The sequence below is a fragment of the Embiotoca jacksoni genome, unplaced genomic scaffold (genome assembly GCF_022577435.1).
Source record: "Embiotoca jacksoni isolate LCO1_2020_lvr unplaced genomic scaffold, fEmbJac1.0.p SCAF_13, whole genome shotgun sequence".
In the NCBI taxonomy this organism is placed as follows: Eukaryota; Metazoa; Chordata; class Actinopteri; family Embiotocidae; genus Embiotoca; species Embiotoca jacksoni.
Genome location: NW_027185263.1, coordinates 12,721,177 through 12,739,026, shown reverse-complemented (window position 1 = coordinate 12,739,026; position 17,850 = coordinate 12,721,177). Strand labels below are relative to the sequence as shown.

Genomic DNA, 17,850 nt, shown 5'->3' with positions numbered 1-17,850 from the left:
TCCATCTGAATTTTTTTCTATTGCGTTAGACTGTAGAGGTTCATAATACTCATGATTATCCAGTATGGCCTCTTTGATGAATTGATCTTTACCCCACACTACTACTGCTCCCCCTTTATCAGCTCTTTTAATTATGATGTTTTCATTAGTTAACAGACATTTTAAAGCCTCTGTCTCCTCTTTAGTCAAGTTGTTATCCCCTTTTCTCTTGGATGTAAAGAGTTTTTCCACTTCATATGTTACTTTTCTATAGAAAGTATTCAGTCTTATTGAATATATTTGGTGTAAATGTGGACTTGGGCTTAAATGCAAGTAATATTGACTCGTTTTGTGTTTGAGGGCTGTAAAAAAATGACAAAACACACCACAGATCTGTAGCTGTTTATATTTTGAACCAGTTTATTTCCAATTGAATTAGGAGGATTTATTTATAATACTGTTCTCATTTCACCGCATGTCCTAATACATTGTAATAATGCGAAGCATCTGAAATAAAATTTAAATGTTATAATCTGTTATAATATCCAGCGGCAGTTTCAAAGTGAGCATGGTATGCAGATTTAGGCAGGAGCACTTCTCTCAGACATCCATCAGGGAGAAGCAGTCATCTCTACACATGCTGTATTCATGCCATAGAACCTATGGCTCCCTTAAGTAAAAAAACAAAAACAAAAAAACAAACAATACATAAACTCAAATTGCACAGCTTTCGTGAAATGTCTGTGTGACCTCTCGAGTCTCACCTCTTTGTTGTTGCTGGTTCCACACACGCAGCCGACGAGGCCGTTGATCACCTGAGTGGCGAGGAGCAGCCCCTGCAGACAGCTGGTGGCAGCCAGAGTCATGAACAACCCCAAGTTGAACTGCACCACATTCTTCGGCTCTGTACACTTTTCCCATGACTTGGCGTCACTCATGTAGGTGGAATTGCTGTGTATAAAAAAAAAGAGGCTAGTAAATGACCGGAACTTCACTGTGTTGAAGAGCATCATCAGAGTTACTTGTGCTCGTCACCTGTTTTTAAACGGTGCTGTCCACTTGTCACCTTCTTTGCAGAAGGGCCCGTTAGCCAGACCCAGCATCGCCACAGTGAAGCTGTACAGAGCTCCGGCCAAACCCACTACAGCGAATACAATCGATAGGAACATCTGCAAAGGTTAAATGACAGCAAAAGGTCAGAAACATTTTCACTGCAGTTTAAGAAGCAACATATATTTTTTTTAACTATTCATAAATTACACATTAATGAGTTTAAGAAAGACTGGACATTAACCTGTTTGTTGATATTTCTTTCTTCTATCACCTTCCTCATATTCTTACTGCGAGTTATTTTCCCAGCAGCAACATAAGAAAACACAGACTGATGCCTAAACATGTCTCTGCTATTAAAATGCAGTGATAGTTTCAGCTTTAACGTATGTTTAAATCAAAATGCAATACAGTAACTACATCTACAAAGCATCGGAAAATACAACAATATTTAATGTATTTTCCATTGCTATGTGATTTCTTTTAATGTCGGCATTACAAATCTTCTACACTATATACTGTATAGTATACTTGTATATAATAGAAACAAATCTCTGTTTATGATATTCAAAATAGTTCAGATGGGAAGTATTTATGTAGTTTTAAACCCATTTCAAAAAGTTGTTTGCAGGCCTTGTGCCTAAAAAAGGAGAAATGCTGTGCCACTGATCATTTTGTGTTTTCTTATCTATCTCAAAAGCATCTAAACGTTGTGCAACAGTGATGCAGCACCACGCAGCATATTTCTCCTTTTTCAGCTGAGTGATCCTCAGCTTCACTGGTTCCCCATTAACAATTTTGTTCAGTCATTGTGGCAGAAACTTCTTCTTGAAGTTCGGAGAAAGGAGTGTGACCTTTTTACTGAGCTCCTGAAATCCCTTCTGACCGACTCACCCCAATTCGATTGCCGCAGCACCCCTGTTCTCCAGTCAGGTGAATGTAAAATGCTGGGATCAGCACCTGTGGTGAATCACAGTAGTTGACAGGGAATTAGATGCAGCAACAGTATGAAAGATGTTCAGAAGCAGTTCATAAATTGGACAAAACAATTCAGCAACTGAAAAATTTTGAAACTGCAGCAAACTTAGTATTAAAAGTCCCTCATTATTAATGCATTTGATTTGAAATGTTTTTCATTTTTGGAGGATTGCAGATTTTTACAAAAGTAAAAAAATTTGGACAGGCAGTAGGGCCAAATCTGCATAATCTAAACAAACAGCATAAAGCAGGTATTTTTCCGTTTTACCAGAGTCTACACATCTTTTTTCAAAACAGTTTACAGATGCTTTAAGTTTGGGGTCGCACCCTCAGTAACAGACCAGAGAAAAGGCAACTCACCATCACACCCCCTCCGATGATTCCCCCCATGTATTTCACCTCGTCAGTAATATGTCCTCCTCTGACATACTTGACGTCCAAGCCGGGAAAGAACAGCACAATGTTACAGATGATGGACAGAAGTACAAGTGGGTACAGAGTCGCAGCGATGCAGCGGGAACACTTTCCACTACACATGTTGTCAGGGCGAAAACTGACCGACTGCTGTAAAAGCTCCTGCTCACTAAGTTTTAGCTGAAGCCCTTCCTGTTTTCAGAGAGGAGAAGTCTCCCTCAGACCTCACCAATAGTCAGAACTGTATTAGTACTAGTACTGGTAGTAGTAGTAGTAGTACTAGTACTAGTACTAGTAGTAGTATTTTGGAATAAGCTAAAGACTTAAAAAAATAAATAAATAAATAATAATAAAAAAATAAAAGTGGAACAGTGACTGTTGTCTCAGAGGTCAAACGTCCAACTGTGTGTCCTTTTCGGTCTCCGCTGTAAATATTAGGGACCCTTTGAACCCCTCCCCCTGTTACTGAGGATCAATCCTGCCTACAGTTGACCGACCATGGCTGCTACGTCTCCCGTCAAAGACTTCCTCGTTACCTATTTAATGCCAGAAAAATGCTATAGGGAGTTTTTCGTCAGCTTTCACCTGCACGGTGAGGTTTGGGTGGGAAATATCACGGTGAAATGTTGTGAAAAATCTGTTCCAGATGTGCAGCGGGTGGAGGATGTTTTCGTCTCCTTTCATAACTGCAAACTTAAGAGCGAGCTAAAACTGGGATATGTCGTCGGCCTTTTGGTGTATTACGCATCTTATTGGCACACAATTGTCATCCAGCGTGAGATCTGCTGTGGTCGGTTTGTTTTGATATTTGCAATTTGTGTTACAGTGCCGTGCCTAAAGTTTGTGCTGAACAGAGTGGTCGGATTTTGGATCCTCCTGGACACATTCCTGGGTAAGAGCTGCATGTTTTCATCACGTGATATCAGCCGAACATAAAGTACCAAACACAATTAACAACTACAGTTCAATAATAACTTCCACACTGACATGCTCACGATCAGGCTTTTAAAAGACTTTAATACATATTATTTAATACATTTTTACATTATAATTATTTTGTGTAATGATCAATTTAGTATTAAACTTCCCACAAGAATGAGGTGCTCTAATAAAGTGAAAGACTCACTGCTGTACTAGTGGAAGCCTACATAACACCAGGCCTAGTGATGAAGCCACACAACATTACCATGTCACCTAAATGCAGAAACAAGTCTTCATGGGAAATTGAATCCTGCCCCAGTACAATGCAATGTAATGTTTGGATATTTAATGTGACTATTAAGGACCTTTTTTTCCCCCCCATATACGTTACTTTTTGGAGTATTTATAAATCAAAGCCACCATACAGATTGACTTATATAGTAACTAATGGTATCTTAATATGATTAATTACTGTCTTGAATTGATTAGCCCACTTGTGTTCTTTGCAATGTATATTGGGACCATGTTGCCTACTGATTGTGCACTTTAAATAAATTGATTGATTACTATTTCTTTTTCTTAACAACCAAATCTTACTTGTCTGTCTGTCGTCTGCAGCTCAGCTGCCTCAGCTGCTGAAGATACTGTGGAGAGGAAGTGTTGACGGCCTGAGTCTAACCTCCATCCTGCTGCAGCTTTATGCTTTCTCATGTCCTGTTGTGTACGCCGTGTCCAACAACTTCCCACTCTTGTAAGTAATTATCAACCAGGAAATGAATAAGTCAAAGATCACATTATTCTTAATTTCTCTGATGCTGGAAACGACACCAATTTTCATTACATTTTCAAGTTTAAATAACATGTTGGACCAGTTTTTTGTTTTTTTTCTTGGTTTGCTCATTCTTTATGAATGCCTAACTCACTTGCTGTGGGAGTGAGCTGTTTGCACAAGGCTGTGGGTGGACACCGATGTTTATAAACCTACACACCTCAACACACCTTCTGTCAAGTTTAAAGACTGTAGGTCCATTAAGTTCAATACAATGCAAAGATTGTAGTCCTTCTGAAAAGAGATATTTCTCTGTTCTGCAGCTGGCAGTTACCTGTGTGCCTTACATGTATTTTACTTGAACAGTGCCTGGGCTGAGAGACTTTTCACATTGGCCCAGACAGCAGCGATCATCTTCCTCATCCTTCATTATCGTGGTGATACCCTCAGAGGTCAGCACACTCATCTGCAAAGTAATCAATCAATCAATCAATCAATTAATCCAATCAAATGCACATTCCATATCAGATATATTCTTTGAGGATACAGAACAGACCAAAAACAAACAATGTGACACTTTGTCTCTAAATGCTTTGACTTTATGTTTGTGGCTCTCAGCTACAAACAGAGGAAGTCAAATTTGACTAAGAAATAGTTCACATATAAAGTCCTATTTAAACATGACTCAGTAATTTCGCAGGCAGCTGCAGTTTTTAGCAAACATTTCATGTTTATTATATTTAGTCTATTTTTAGCAATGAATTCATACAGACCTGGTGCTGTAAGGATTATTTACAGCAGGAAAACAATGTTTGTGGGATTGACTTAAATCAATTATCATTATTTTGTGTATTTATTCAATTGTATTTTTAATTTCTTTCTGATTCAGTGTGATTGACATGTTTCGTTGTTTAAATAAAGGTTTTTCCTAGCATATGAGGATTCTGATAACAGATTGCAATCAGTACGGCATCAGTTACAATGTTTCACTTACAGTATTATAACTTGTAGTAACAAATGCTGCTTCACAATTTAAGGAGACTAATCTCTTGGTGCAAGTCAGTACTAAAATTAAATTCAGGAAATATTAAAATAGGTCATATTCAATGCATACATAGATAAACCAATAGCAGGTTTAAACCAGGTTTGATCACATTAATAGGTTTTACAAAGACCAGATGAAGAAACTGTGTTGTGATAAAATAAAAAAAACAAGTTGCTACAATAGTCAGAAGTGAACTTCTGTGAGACATTTTAAGGAATTAATCAGCTGGATGAACCATTAGTAAGAGAGCTTTCGGTCTCCTACAGGAAAAAGTCTTACGTTGAATGTAAAAAATAGTTTATCAGCCAACAGCAGTAAGCTGATCAAAAACCACACACACTTCCTGTTTGACTTTCTGTACTTTCTTGCAGCACCATCTTGTGGTGTTACCCTTCCACTTAAAAAGAAAAATGGCATCACTTCTCTTAGTGTTTTAATTTAAAGGTTTAAATAATTATGTACATATTGCATTTTAAGTTTTGTCTAATATCTGTTGATTTCATAAGTAACCTGTATGAAAATTGTTGGCAACAAATGTTATAGTGTTTTCTTTGGGACCTTCAAGTTTCTATTAATCTATATGTATTTTCTCATCATCCTTTTCTATGTTTTATGTGTCAGGAATTCTGCTCCTCTTGGGTTATAGTGGTGTAATGTTCTTCCTGGGCTCCTATGCAGCTACAGCTGTCGTCTCAGTAATGCAGGCCTCCAGTTTGGCAGCTTTAATTGCAAGCAAGGTAAAACTCAATGCCCTACATTTCAAAGCTGTTCTATGATTAATATGACCTGTACAGTGAACATATCACTATCAGAGAAGAGGGCGTTCATTTACTCTATTTGTTTTTTCCAGGCTCTCCAGACTGTAACGAACCACCACAACGGCCACACAGGTCAGCTGTCCAGTGTGTCGGTGTTACTGTCTTGTGCAGGTTCTCTGGGTGTTCTCTTCGTCTCTCTGCAGGTACGCAGTCAGGAATCACACACAAACACAGCAGCGCAACTGCATAATTTACACTCATTTCTCACTTGTCTTTACTAACCGAGATTGCTTGAAACTTTTTCCTGTAGGAGACCGAAAGCTCTCTTGCTAGTCTGTCACACATACTGTCCGCCTGTCTCAGCTGTGTCCTCCTGGCCCAGGTCCTCTGCTGCAGGAGCAGCACTGCCACCGCTGCAAAGAAGAGAGAGTAGAGGTGGAAGACAGGACTCTCACATCAAATAAACTCTCATATCACATGCGCATCGTTTCTGTCAGGCGAAGGTTTTGTGATTGTGTGGCTTGTTACGGTGCCAAATAGCAGTAAATGTTTACAGGGTTTATTGATACTAATTTGCCTCTCAGATCCACTTTAAAAACAAGTCATGTTTTGTATGTCTGTGTAAATGAGAACTCTCTGTCTTGGTCGGCCTTTTCAACAAGCTTAAATATTATGTCTGCATTTAGTTTTGGTTCAGGGAAACATAACACCTTCTGTTGCTGTCTAGTGTAAATAAGAATTACTTCACTATCGAGGGAAGCACTTTCATTGGCATCTGTAGGTGACTGTCAAAATAAAAGTCTATTGTGGGTTTATTTAAAGTGTTCTCATTGCTCTGTTACTGTTTGTTAAGCTGTTTCAATTTTGAGTTTAATAGGAAGAGAAACTTGGCAAGAATGTCTATTGTAAATTATAAATCAAGACAGGCTTTAAAACTAATCAGGTCAGGTATGTCCTGTTCATGATGCATTCACTTCTTGTCAGATTTACTGTTTGTTCTGCAGATTGGGAAAATGGTCAACCCCACTATGGTATTCTTTTGTGATAGTTTCTGGTCTTCCTGTTTGGCATTACATATGATTAGTTATTTCTACCAATTCTATAAAAATCACAAGGTAGTCCAGCTTTAACTGTCTTTCACTTTTTTACACAGTGACTCAGAATTGGTTCAAAAAATGCAGCTCACTGAGCATCCTGTTTCTTACAAACATTTACTCCTTGGAGCTGCTGAGCACTTCTGGCACGGCCTCAGAGTGTAATCTACTCAGGGGCTTACTGGGGCAACAGTGCTTGAGGGCATTTCAGGAGGTAGATATTTACAGTTTATTCAATAACTACTTGTCAGATTTTTCTTTTACATTAAAAGTCTCACAGTCATACATGAAATACTTTTGAGTGGAAGAACCTGTTCATGAATGCTTGCAGACTGCCTGCTGAGCCACTGAACAAAATGTCCAGTGTGGCTCAGTAACATTCCCCATATTCACAGGAGCTCTGCCAACGGCACATCAACCTTGTTTGTTGAGGCAGCTGCATGTTTCCATCCAATAGAACACACAAATACTACTGATCGTTTATCAATAATACATTTCTTTATGGGTTTTTAAGATTAAGGGTTTTATATGAATATCTTATAAAATGTTTTACTTCAATACCCGTTGAACTGTACTGTGAACTGAATATGCTGTGAATTATTAAAAATAAAATGCTGCTACAGAATGTATTTATTTATTTTGTTATTCGTGAAAACATTATGGAATGCACAGCTGTCACCTTCAGTGACCTCGCTGCTTATGCGAGTATAATATTGTCTACCCTCTCGATTTTCCTCTGGGAGTCATGTTACAACTGAAGTTTCACGCCGTAGGCTTTCTGAATGACGATATTAGTTATTCCAAGCTCAGCACTGCGTGTCGATAGCACGGTAAGGTCTGAGATCAGTGTCACAATGTCCCGGCTAAAATGAGACATGTTGCGTATTGTACACAAAGAAAATGTCAGAGAAGCTACCTCGTCTCAGCAGCAGTAAAACAAGTTTCTTTGAGTTTGTGAAAACATATATTCTTATTTATTTATATATTGGACAGTGCTTTAAATAATTTTCAACTTACAATAATGGGGATGCAAAACCAATGACATTCTAATCAGCCAGACAAAACTGCACGTTGTATTTAGCTAAGATGGTGAACTTGGTAAACATTATATCTGCGACAAATCAGCATGTTAGTATCCTGGTGTGAGTGTGCTTTTATGTCTCCAAACATTTGCAAACATTCGTTAAATTATTCTGCCTGCTAGTCAACCTAAATTATGCTTTTATAATGCATTTTTGTTTAGTCCCTAAATAAATAAATTAAGATAGAAATATGAAATCACAGTGCTGTACTTTCTGTTCTCTAGGGTTTCTCAATATCAGCTCATTGATTGACCAATTTTGAATGTAGTGGAGGAAAGATTACTCAGATTCTTGTAAATCTGAGGAAATGAACCTAAAACCGCTGACTGCTCACCTGTGTAAAGTCTACACCCTAACAGCATTAAAAGAGTGTGAGGTATTAGTAGTAAAAGCCGAATATGAATGTTTGAATATGATAGAAAATGAGCAGTTTTTTTTTGTCTCGTGTTTAATTTGTCTCATAGGAAAACAGGTGAGTAACACCACAATAAAAACTTTGATCATTTATTTGCTCTTCATGTCCATTGCACAGAAATATTGAAAACCCATGACAGGGAGTGCATTTTGTAAAACATTCATGAAATCCAATCAAGCTGCTGCACGCAACATTTATTAATAGTGCCGGACTCTTAAACAGTCACGAGGTTTCATGTTTGACTTCATAAAGGAGACATCTGAAAATGAGTTGAGCAATTTCCAAACAAAAGTTTCCTTCAATGTCTCCTTCCTAAACCTCAATAATTTTAGCATTTGAAATCCCTTAGGCTCCTACAGTAAATAATATAAACTAATCACCAGCTTCTCACTTTGTGGTCATTGTAGACCACTGTTAGCAGGTTTCTGTTCAAACAACGCAAATTACCATGACAACATGGCCTCATGGTAATGGCCTGGCTGCAGTAGTACACAGCACAGCATGTTAGGAATCCAGTCTGTCTCACTGGTCAATGGTACGAGTTTTGGCACAAAGTTCGTCTGACAGAAGTCCTTTCAGATCACATGTGCTTCAACTATTATTTCAAAGACAACATTTCATGGTCCAATAATGAGATCTGGGTAATACTAGTATAGTCTGATCTACTTTATAACTGTCCCATCAGTGTATGAAATATACAGTACAGCTGCTACTGCTGTTTAAGTAGGGTGACGTTGAATTAATTTTACCCTCCAAAATATAAAATATGTTCACTTACATACATAAGAAAAATCCATGAGGAACCACATACAGTGTTTATAGTACAAATGAGCAGAATTAGATTTGAGAAGACAAAAGTAGAAAAATGGAAAACCTTTCTGTAGCTTTATTTTACTTCATAAAATAAAATAAACTCAAGTAACATTAGTCTTCTTCCTTCTGTTATGGAAGTTCAGCAGATAAATATGTGTTCTTATGGCTACAGCACTGACTACATGTCTCCTGTAGGCCCAAACTATGTCCGAAGAACAGCTAATAATGTGTTTTTTAATTCTTGACTTTTTGAAGTGTATCTTGGACTTCATGAAGAAAGCACCAAATCTGGCTCACAGGTCTGGGAGCAGTTTTGTACAAAGTCCTTTTCATGGTAATCCGACTGTTGGGCTAAAGTATACAAGTTTAACAGAACCATAAGTGACCCGCATGCATGTATGTGTCAAGTATGTAACAAAAAAAAAAATCTGTCTAAAACTGAACTAATTTTTCAAAATTCCACAGCAACACACTGAAATATGACAAATAATGGACTGAATTGTTGGCCAGCTGCCATAAATTAACTGTGAAAAGGTGTCATTATGGCGCCAATATCTTATATAAGTATTAATTTGATGATTTTAATATTAATTGGCAACAAGTAACAAAGAAAAGTAAGCTGAAATAATAATTGCACAAGTTGGTTAAAGCTAAATATTTAAAAGTGCAACTGAGATTACAAACTCTACTTCGTGCCAATTTGAAATGAATTGGTTTTATTCTAAATGAATTATTAAGGCATGTTATTTTATAACAAGATTCTCACATCACAATGTGATTTTAGCAAGACAAAATTAAGTTTCCTAACTCATCTTAACTCTAAACTGAATATTTGGTCATATTTGCATATTAAATGCATTTTAAAATGGGCACATACCTTTTTATCATTTTCGCTCTTTAATGGCGGTAGTAATTCGCATGTGTAATAAATGTATTGGTTCACTTTGTTGTGCAACACAACAACCTACGGGTCGCCATTGCAAACATCCCATAATGGCATAATTTGCTTTCACATCCTGTTTTGCTAGTTTCACTGTACATGCTTAGTTTCTATATGAGGCCCAAACTATGTCCGAAGAACAGACTTTTATTCTTCTGTGGACACGATAGAGGGACCTTGAGAAGGATTTTTGTCTCCTACAGATGACGCTCCATAGAAGGAAGTCTTTGGCCAAGAGCTGCCGTTGGACCCTTTACAAACAGTTTCTCTTATTCTATACTGTCTCGTACATATTCTCTATTAGATGTAGCTTTAATTGAGCTATTTAAACTCAGTACTTCATTCAATACTATGTTCTTCACCGAACTTCAATCTGACGTATTTGGTGTCTTTGGAATTTTTTTTATCTCCACTAGAACTTTCAAAAAACTTCACTGGGTTTGAAACATGCGGCAGCAACAGTGACGTGACCCATCTGTTTGCGAACTGCTGTTCTGAAACCTCGAGTTTAGATTTCAGATCGCCGACACTACACCTGTCCACCGATAACGGAAACCTGACCTCACCACAGACATGTCAATCAAACAGACCCACCCTCAAACATGCCGCTTTTAAGGCCTAATATCGAATCAGTTGGGACTATTTTCATGTGGCCAACCAGAAAACAAATAAGAAGGAGTGACTTAGCGAATGAAACCAAAATGATGTGGAAAAATTTCACTGACTTTGTATTTGAAGAAAGAAGTTGAAATGGAGTCTATGGAGCCGGAGCCTTTTTGGAGCCTCTGTGGTATTGCAGTTTAAGGCACTTTGCAGTCGTCTCATTTTTCAAACCCGAAGCTACGTCCACTTTCATATATAATCTATGGTTTGAACAAACTGGTTTTACAAATGATGTTTGTGCTGACTGGCGGTAGGTCATCTTTGATTTGAGATAGAACTATTACTTTTATTGCTATATTATACTCTGCATCAGCTCCTGCCAACACCAGGCTGCTGCAAAACATTTGTGTGACACATTTTCTTTTGCTCGGTTTCTATACGTCTGACGGGATTGTATCAGGATGACGCAGCAGTAGTTAAATGGATAGTGGGGACTGCTCATTGTCTCAAACTGAGGGCCACACTTGATGCTTTCTCCAGAAGTACACAGTGCAGATTCTTTTATATGTTTTGGAATGACATCGTTAAAGTGTTTAAAAGCTATAAAAGAGTAATGACGTTTGGTGGATATACCTCAGAGGACATACAGCTCACCGTGTTTATATCTGAGGACATATGTGACCAAGACAAATTCAAGAGCATTTAGGATATGTCAGGTAAATTATTGCACTTCTTAAATCAGTTTTTAATATATTTAAACCTCGATTCCTGACACGTTTTGGCTGTAATGTGTTTTCTCATTGGAGTGTAAAACATAACATTTGCTCTCTCCCATTAAAAAAGGAGTGTCTCCTGGTTTTTTCATTGACCTCATAACCTTAAAGTCGTTAAATGAGGACTCATTTAACCTGTGCACCCAGAACTTAATGAGTTACCCATTTTCCAATCTCCTTGTCCCTGGTGTTATCTGTACTGCTGGTACAATTTGCGCAGTTCGTCCCAGAAGAACAAAGACAGAATGGTGTGCGGACCGAGTCGGAAGTAAGAGGCTCCCAAGCCTTTGTAGAGTCCCGTCAAACCCTCCTTCTTCAGGGTCTTGGAAAAGCAGTCAGTGAATCCTTTATAAAGCTGCCCCTGCACAGTAAGAGAACGGCAGTCATTTAGTCCACTTTCACTTTCCCAGCCAGATTAAATGTAGCAGTGTTAGAGGCCCCGTCTGTGTCCAGTCACGACACTGCATCAGTTGCAGTCCTTAAAAGAGTACTCCACTGATTTAGCCTTCAGCACTGCTGTAACACAGGAGTCTAAATAAGTATCCAAAATGATGAAGCAGAACCAGACGTACTGTCTTATTTCTGCGTGGCTGTTGTGGTCGTAACCTGGAGCTTACATTACCCACAATGCAACACAATGGGCAAAAGCATGTGCTGTGTTCCAAATGGCATACTTATGTATTAACACTCACTTTTTTTTAGTGCACAAGTGCGTTCAAACTGTCAAGTATAGAAACATGCAGTGCACTACAAGTACCCAGATGGTCCAAAAAAATAAATGAAGCGCTGGAAACCTTTTACTCTAAACAGATGTCGTCTTGGCTACGTAGAAGAAGGGGCGGGACCACAGAGTCAAATTAAGGCGTCTAAGGATGCTGCAGCTGTTGTAGAACTATAACTAATTAATTAAAGCCTGCAGATTTTTTTTTGGCGGGTGATGCATTTAAATTTCCCGTCAGTGCAAAATGGCAGTTTGAAACAACAATACCCAGTCAAAATTCAGAAGTACTAACATGTAAGAGTATGTTTTGTTCGTGTACTAAGGGAAGTATGTCATTTGGAGCACAGCCACGGGTCGGAGACTTGGGTGCGTTGTGCTACTAGCTGCTAACGTAGCCTCGAGGCTACATTGGGCATGACAGTCTCTCTTGCTGAAATGGCAGATTACGCAATAAAAACTAACACACAGAGAGACAATATCAGAATACAAGTACAGTGAATAGCTGGAGGTGAAAACATGTTAACTGACATAGTGAAAATCTTCAACTTCTTTGAACTCACTTTGCCCAGATGATCCACAGGCTGGTTGTAGAGCCGTGTGCTCACCACATCGAAAGGTGTCATCGCCAGCACCACCACCACACTGCTGATCATGCCGGCAGTCAGGGCCACCAACCAGCTGTTCTCTGGGAACAGCTGGGGAAGAAGGAAATAACAATGATGTGGGGAACAGGATGAGAGAGTGTGCCCTTAGGTCGGGATGCATCGATCCGGTAATGATGTCAGTCCCGACTTCAAAGAGATACATATGGTATCAGTGACACAGAGGCTGATCTAGTCATTTCAATTTTATGTTTACGTCTATGTTAACGTACAGCATCACAACGAGCCAGCAGTACGAGCGTGTTTCTAATTTTAACTGGTCATGACTGCACTCTCACATGCAGTGAAATGGAAGAATGGTTCTACTATTAGTGCCTATGTTACACATATACACACACACATACACACACACACACACACACACACACACACACACACACACACACACACACAGTAAACTGATGCACTAGTTGCCTAAGCTTCACGTATTTTTCAGCCAAGGGGCCAATGAAAGGTGTTGAATTTCTGTTCCAGTCGGAGCGCTTTGTCAGTGCCACAATGACTGCTTTTGTAATGTGTCCACAGCTACTGACTACAAATGATATCTCTTCTCCGGTCTGTAACTCAGTTTAGGTCTGTAACTAAGGATTACTCTCATGATCATTAAATCTGCTGATTATTTTCTCAATGAATCTACCAATTACATCTAGACAATGTCAACAAATAGTGAGAACTGCTCATTACAAGTTGCCAGAGTCCTGTGTGAAATCTTCAAATAGTTTGTTTTATCCAACCAACAGTCCTAAACTCAAATATATGGAGACTATACAAAAAAAAACAAGTAAAAAGCATTTTTTTTTAGAACTACAACCAGATAATTTGAGTATTTTTGCTTAGAATTAAAAACAAATCTTGCTGATTCAATTCAGTATAACTGAGTTATACACTGAGAACAGCCAGACCTCCAAAGACAATTGTGTTCATTCTTGAACAGTGCGGTCATGTGGAAAATGTGCACACATGGTGGAAGACTTAGGAAACAAATCTCCGTCAGCCTACTTCCACCTCATCCCCCGATGAATTTACAGGACTTTCATGGTAAGACCAAAGCGTCATATCCTACCTGCAGGTCAATGACAAGCTCCTTAGAGGAGGAGAAGGTGGAAAGCTGAGCAGCTGACCCCACGCTGACCCTGGGTACAGCAGCACTAGAGCCCCTCCACAGTCCCAGAATGCCGTGCTCCCTGTAGATGGCTGCCAGAGCATGGATCATCCCCTGTCAGGAGGAGGAGGAGGAGGAGGAGGAAGCACACATGAGGACAGTGATGTTGCCACCCCACTCATATTTACACCTTCAGATCACGTTACCTGGTGTTTATACTGATGCCCAACAGCAATAGAGGAGGTAGACTGACTCTGTAGATGAGTCTTCACCTGAACATGTAAACAATGAGGCTTTATTATTCCCCATAGTAACAAGCTCACCTGATCAACTGTGCCAACAAGTCAAGCCTACTCAGGGTCAAATAAATCCAGCTACTCACCAGGTATATGGGGCTGCCCATCAGGGCTCCCACCACTCCAGCCACGGCCCCCGCTAGCGTGGTTTTGATCGCGCTTACCCTCCCATTGGTGTGGATGTAACCGGAGGACTCGATGATGGCGTACGAGCCGAGCCGCACTCCATTCATAAAAAACTGGTAGAACAGCCCGGGGACCAGTCCTTTCTGCAGACCGGCCAGTCCGTCAACTTTGCCGATAGTGTAAAAAGCGTGAAACACGTTGCGGTAATAAACCTGATAGGAGCCCCGGCTCTTGAGTTCCCCTTGCAACTGCATCCGCGTTTTGACGACCTCCAGCGGGTTGGTGAACAGACACGCTCCACACGCCGCCGCGCCGCTCAGCACGAAATCCATCGCGACGGTCCGGCCGGCCGGTGGGATGACAGATGTGGCGCTCAGGTCTGCCGTCAGTCCGACCTGTTCTTCATGTTAGCCACGTCACCCCCTTCAGCAAACAGCACCCCCCCTCACACACACACACACACACCAGCTTGCTCGGCCCATCAACTCGCAGACATGGGAGCACTTTACGAGCGCCTCGTAAACTCGTAATTCCGACACACGCAATGGTAAATATGGTTTAATACGATTGCAGTGACAGAACCGATACATGCCAAATGAGACTTACATGAAAACGTAAACAGAATCCTTCACTGAGGTAAATATCAGAATAGTTACGTTTTATAGCATGATTTTTTTTTTTTTTGGGACGTCACCTGAACACCTCATCTTGGAGGCTGGTCTAAGAGTACGTTTGACGCGTCTTTTCTCAGCCAATGAAAACGGTTCTTTATATTTTGGTTTAGTTAACGGTAGTCACGATGGACTGCTGGATTAAAAAACAAAACAAATTAATGTGAATGAGCGGCTATATCACCACCACATCTCCAGAAAATCGGATGGGAGCTGTGTGTCAATTAGAGAAACTGTTTTCCAGCCTCAGAAATGCAAATATTAATGTGTAACTCAAAGATGAGCTTCTCTCCAAACAGATGGCTCATCTATTAGCAACGTTGAATCACGTGAAGGGCATCTCCAAGGATAAAGATAAAATAGCTGATCTATTCCCTGTTTAGTCACTTAACTCCAACTTTCATTCTAAACAAACAAACAAACAAACAAACACACATGCACTGGTGCACTTGCTTGATTAACAGTGGTGGAAAGTAGCCTACTATTATACTTCCTCTCCACTACATTTCAGAGTAAAATATTGTACTTTCTAGTCAATTGTAATTGTCTCAATTTTAGTTACTTTAAAGATAAAGATTTGACACAATGGAAAACAGGCTTTTAATTACCCTGTCATGATCACTCATTCATCTGGTATCCCTATAAAACGGTAAAGTATTTCACTGGCAGCAGCTAAAATAGTAACTTGGTTATAAATAGTGTTTATATAGTGTTAACATTGTTAATGTACTTTTACTTTGGTAGGATTTTTCCTGCATGACTTTTACTTGTAATGGAGTATTTTTACATAGCTGTATTAATACTTTTGCATAAGTTCAGGCTCTGAATACCACTTTTACCATTGCTAATCAAAGTGCAAGAAGACAATGATTATTACTAACCTTCCCGTGACATTAATCTCATATTTATGACTGTGATGAACAAATGACAATTTATTGATTATCATTCTGATAAGTAGGTGGATAAATTCACTACAGACTCCAGTCTGATTAAGGAAATCCATCTTCAATGAGCCCAAGACAATTCATTATCATAGCCTAACTGTATTTATTAACTGGTATCCAAATAAAGCAAACTTTTGGAGTTATGTAACTGGTTAGCCTTGGCAGTACTGCTGCCTCTACAAAAGCAGTAATTAAGTGTTGATTACTGCTTGAGCACGAAGCTGTGCAGTAGGTCAAAGCTAAGCTCATAACAAAGAAGCTTTTCTCTGATTAAGGAATCTGAAGAAGAATAACTGCTCAAAAAAGGTCTATTGTAAATTATCTGACAGATTATCGTGTTATGCTTGATTTGGGCTGTTTCAAAGAAGTTATAGGTAATTACATTAAATTGATTAATTACATTATTATTGTATAATTATTTAATTACATTAAAGGGTGTAAAAAGATGTGTTCACTTCACACGTTTACATTTTTACACTGAACATGGAATTAGCTGTTTTAACAATGGGACCTTATTTTGCAGTACTTTTAGTAAAACTCTCCTCAGTGAAGTAAAATTAGTTCAGGGAAATACCAGGTTACTGGGGCAACCCCATCAATCTTAATAAGTGATTACTGTTTGAGGGAGAACAGTGACATCTACTGCCGTTTTTAACCATCCGTGTTTAATCAGCTGATGAGCATTTACAGCTTAGCTGCAGGAGGATATCAGTAAAACACCAACATGCTAGTAAAGAGCATGATACAATTGTAGCAGTACAACAGTGGAAGAATGAGTGTAAACCCATACTGATGTGTTTGTAGTAATACTATTGCTCTTACCTCACCTTTGACTTCAGAGATGAACGTGGAGTGTTTACATGACGCAGGTATCCCTGTCTTTGAGATACTTTGATTAACCCCCTTGTCTGGGTCAGTGGGTTTGGTCTTTGTCACTGAGCTGGATTAGACTTGAAAGTAAGATCCGGTTCACCTCTACCCCTTCAAATAGGATTTGTGCTCAGGGTCTTTTGCACAGCCCCCGCCTGATGCACAGAGACAGGAAGTGGGCTTAAACAGCGCTAAATGGGACTAGATTTTAGCTTTCGTTTGTGTTGTTTATCGAGCCATTGATGTGTTTTGTACCATCCTTCTTACATTCAATCTATTCTCCTTTACAATAAAACCGGCCTTCCTTTGCACAAAATATAATATAATGACCCCTATGGCTCTCATTCTCATGGTGGCAGCGTAGTTGCAGATTGTGGACAGAGGTCACACCGTGAACTGTAAAATTTAAGCTGCTTCTAAATATCAAATGAACATTTTTGACATAAGACGAAAACTTGAAGCTCTGGTGGTGCTGAATATATTTACCTCATCTTCAAGTTTTAGTGCTTATCAGATCAATAAATCAGTGTAACGTACTTTTTTCTTCTGTTAACATCATTACTATATGATCAATACTGTTAGATGAGTGTTTACTTCACCGACGCTACCATTGTGTTGAAATGTAAAGAGAAATGCAGTTTCGTTCTTTTTGATTTCTGTGAAAGTCTTTCAGTATATCACACACCTCTCACAGTGTAAATCCCTGTTACATGTTGACTTGACTGTATTTTGTGTGATTAAAGTCAGAAGAGATATAAATTTGGTTTGCTTTCTTGAATAAAAAGAAATGTTGTGGTCGATACAGAACAGAAAAAATAAAATGA

General features: G+C 39.1%; 3 protein-coding genes across 5 annotated transcripts; 1 reads left to right on the top strand and 2 right to left on the bottom strand.

Annotated features, from left to right (window-relative positions):
- Positions 1-373: 373 nt before the first annotated feature.
- LOC138196516 (transmembrane 4 L6 family member 1-like) lies at positions 374-2,677 on the bottom strand. The gene is made up of 5 exons (XM_069146619.1): positions 2,368-2,677; positions 1,924-1,989; positions 1,015-1,148; positions 744-930; positions 374-649 (listed from the first exon to the last, which is right to left on the bottom strand). Exons 1-5 carry the CDS (start codon positions 2,542-2,544, stop codon positions 626-628), a joined length of 588 nt encoding a protein of 195 aa, XP_069002720.1. The 5' UTR covers positions 2,545-2,677; the 3' UTR covers positions 374-625.
- On the top strand, positions 1,083-7,637 carry LOC138196514 (mannose-P-dolichol utilization defect 1 protein-like). Of its 2 annotated transcripts, none has more exons than XM_069146618.1 (7): positions 1,083-1,174; positions 3,248-3,313; positions 3,961-4,093; positions 4,478-4,563; positions 5,778-5,893; positions 6,007-6,117; positions 6,225-7,637. In XM_069146618.1, the coding sequence occupies exons 1-7, from the start codon at positions 1,162-1,164 to the stop codon at positions 6,345-6,347; spliced, it is 648 nt and encodes a 215-aa protein (XP_069002719.1). In that variant the 5' UTR covers positions 1,083-1,161; the 3' UTR covers positions 6,348-7,637. The 2 variants fall into 2 exon arrangements, with proteins under 2 accessions (XP_069002719.1, XP_069002718.1); XM_069146617.1 differs by lacking the exon at positions 1,083-1,174 and adding an exon at positions 2,879-3,013.
- Positions 3,419-15,963, bottom strand: slc25a35 (solute carrier family 25 member 35). Of its 2 annotated transcripts, XM_069146616.1 has the most exons (7): positions 14,502-15,963; positions 14,326-14,391; positions 14,081-14,233; positions 12,916-13,050; positions 11,797-11,995; positions 6,197-6,327; positions 3,419-4,577 (listed from the first exon to the last, which is right to left on the bottom strand). In XM_069146616.1, the coding sequence occupies exons 1-5, from the start codon at positions 14,871-14,873 to the stop codon at positions 11,825-11,827; spliced, it is 897 nt and encodes a 298-aa protein (XP_069002717.1). In that variant the 5' UTR covers positions 14,874-15,963; the 3' UTR covers positions 3,419-4,577; positions 6,197-6,327; positions 11,797-11,824. The 2 variants fall into 2 exon arrangements, with proteins under 2 accessions (XP_069002717.1, XP_069002716.1); XM_069146615.1 differs by having other exon boundaries at positions 6,197-11,995.
- Between the last annotated feature and the right edge of the window lie 1,887 nt (positions 15,964-17,850).